The 2,909-nt window shown below is 39.5% G+C and overlaps 1 protein-coding gene across 1 annotated transcript in view; it reads left to right on the top strand.

Annotated features, from left to right (window-relative positions):
• LOC104772562 overlaps window positions 1-2,909 on the top strand; it is a 24,855-nt gene that overhangs the window by 14,848 nt on the left and 7,098 nt on the right. Inside the window, exons 29-34 of the mRNA XM_010497161.2 lie at window positions 3-68; window positions 472-1,038; window positions 1,124-1,195; window positions 1,351-1,782; window positions 1,882-2,065; window positions 2,140-2,866. Of these exons, the coding sequence (XP_010495463.1) occupies window positions 3-68; window positions 472-1,038; window positions 1,124-1,195; window positions 1,351-1,782; window positions 1,882-2,065; window positions 2,140-2,866 (2,048 nt within the window). The remainder of the gene's footprint in view (window positions 1-2; window positions 69-471; window positions 1,039-1,123; window positions 1,196-1,350; window positions 1,783-1,881; window positions 2,066-2,139; window positions 2,867-2,909) is intronic.

Genomic DNA, 2,909 nt, shown 5'->3' with positions numbered 1-2,909 from the left:
GTCTCACTGAAGTAATTGTTGCATCATCAAATCAGCTCAATGTGAACTTAACAGAATCTCTTTTTGAGGTACGCTGAGATATAATTATTCAGTTATTATTAATATTGGCAGGGACTGGTTAGTTTTACTCAGCTTATGGATGTGGTTTTGGTGCTAAATCCTATAATCAAATTTCTTGCTAGTTTTTAGATAGGATGAGTAGCTTCCAACTTTCTGTCTAGTTGTATTATTGATAAATCTCTGGGTATTCAAATAGTCCACATTGGATGGGAGGGAACTAGATCAAAATTTTAAAAATCCTCAGGGCAACAAAACCCTAAAACTAGCTTTTGTTTTGAGTTCTACCCAAGGGTCTTTGTGGGCTTGGTTTGGCTCACTCCTTATCAATCATCATCCGAAAATGCTTTGTAAACTCATTATCTGTAAACCCTCAGTTCCACATATGTTCATTTTGTCCTTTCCCTGTTGAAGTGTATTCTCAGGATAATTGAGATGTCGAACACTTTGGAATTGATGGAAACAGATGCGATTCCTGACGATAAGGGATTGTCAGTTAACTGCACCAAAAGTACCAAGACAGAACGATATTCCCCATATGTACTTCAAAATTTAACTTCTCTTCCTTTGGGGTACCTAGTTTTCCAAGGACATGATTCAAATGTACTAAATATGTCAGCTCCAGTGGCTCAGGACTTTGTGCAACCTGGTTCCTCTGTTCCCATCTATGTTGATAATAATGACACACTACTTATTCCTGATAGACGCCGAAGTCAGTTTAGTTGTTTCAGCAGCGAATCTGGTGATGCCACACAACATTATATGAAGATTCAACTTGATGGAACATCTTTTGCTTCTCCTCCTCATTCAATGGATCGAATTGGCCTTTCCTGTTTTGAGGTTGATTTTTCCAAAACATCAAACTCCAGTGATAATGTTGAGAAAGGAAGTAAATCTGGTTCTGGAAGCAGCTTTGTTGTTCCTGTTGTGTACGAGGTTTCATTGCAGCAGCAGAGCAAGTTAATACGAGTATACTCAACTGTATGTATCATGTCATTACAATATATATGTGTTAATGTGTTAATTCTTATAACTGTTGAGTCTGCATATACCTTTTCCTTTTCAGGTTATAATTTTGAACTCCACATCCATGCCACTGGAACTTCGCTTTGATATTCCGTTTGGCATCTCCCCAAAGGTTATTGAATTCTAATATGCCAGTTCGTTCTATCCGTACCAGACACTGTTTCTGTGCTACTTAAGGAAACTAAGATTTTTCTTTTCTTTTCTAGTTTCCTTACCTGGTGGCTCTTAACACCATCTTTTTTTTATTCTTATTGCGTTCTATTTCAGATCCTAGATCCTATTTTTCCTGGTCAAGAATTTCCACTGCCTCTACACTTGGCTAAGTCTGGCCGGCTACGGTGGCGTCCCCTCGGAGATTCTTATTTATGGAGTGAAGCTCATAGCATCTCCAAAGTTCTTTCTCAAGATAGCAGGATAGGATTTCGCCGATCTTTTGCTTGTTATCCATGTCACCCTAGCCATGAACCATTTCGTTGTTGCATATCTGTTCAGAGCACTAGCTTGCCGGCATCATTTTATCTTAATGATTCGCCAGATGGAAATTTTGGTCAGCAGTTGCACGATCTTGACCAATCAAGAGAGCGGTTCATTCATCAAGTGACTTTAAGTACTCCATTTGTTGTGAGCAATTGTCTTCCAGAACCAATATCACTTTCAATCGAAAGTGGTGGCATCACTCAGACTGCATCCCTTTATGAGGTTTGAGAGATATTTCCATACAATTTCCTTCTGGAAGATAGAGTTGAATCATGTTATAATATGGTGTTATTTATATGGCATAAAAATGTATTGTTTTAGGGGGAGACGCCATTCCAGCATATTGATCCTTCACATGATCTGGTCCTTGAGTTCAAACTAGATGGCTATAGATCATCATCGTTAAAGTTCCCACGCTCAGAAAGTTTTAGCACAGTGGCCAAGTTCAGTGGAGGGAAATTCTCTCAGATAGAAACTATTTCCTTTGATTCACACCTCGGTGGTGGTAAGGTTTATTTTTTTATGTTTAAAATTTGCTATTCATTAAAAAAAACAATTTTAATATTGATTATCTTATAGGTTCCGTTCATGTATCGTGTGAGAAAACGATGGATGTAACTTGTGGGGCTCGGGAAGTATTCATCTTTGTCCCATTTCTATTGTATAACTGCACTGGAACTCCTCTGATTGTTTCGGACTGCACCAATGAACCTAAAGGGACTTACAGCACAATTCCATCCTGCTACAACCTGATTGAGCAGCATTTTGTTCAAACTCGAAAAGTTGGTCTTGGCATTTTGACCTCGGAGAAAGATTTGCTAGATAAAGTTCCAATGGCGGATACCCCTTCCAGTCCTTCCTCATCGGAGTGCAGCATTACTGCTTCCGGTACTGAGAGATTTTTTGATAAGCATGCTACTCAATCAACTTGGCAAGTCCCCTTTGCAGCGCATCCAAAAGACTCAGCAATTATTCGCAAGAGGAGTCTTTCATCAAAAAGTTTAAGAGAGGTGTGCTTCCAAGGTAATGAATCTTGCAAAGTAAAGGCATGCATTTATTCACCTTGCCCTGTTTCCAGGGCCAGTGACACCATGATCCGAGTCAAAAGGGACCTGCCAGGGTCAGATAATTCAAGTAGCCTATACCCTCTGTGGTCTGCTCCATTTCCTCTTGTTCCACCCAGTGGTTCAACAAATTTAGTTGTCCCACAACCATCGCCTGGTGAATCATCTTTATTATCTGTTACATGTTCCATTCTTGGTGGTGCATTAGCAGGGAGAACGCAAGCAATTACTTTCCAACCTAGGTGATATATAGTTTCACTAAATGCTCTATATTCTCCTAAACCA

This window comes from Camelina sativa, chromosome 20, assembly GCF_000633955.1.
Source record: "Camelina sativa cultivar DH55 chromosome 20, Cs, whole genome shotgun sequence".
NCBI lineage: Eukaryota > Viridiplantae > Streptophyta > Magnoliopsida > Brassicales > Brassicaceae > Camelina > Camelina sativa.
This window is presented reverse-complemented; position numbering and strand designations above follow the sequence as displayed.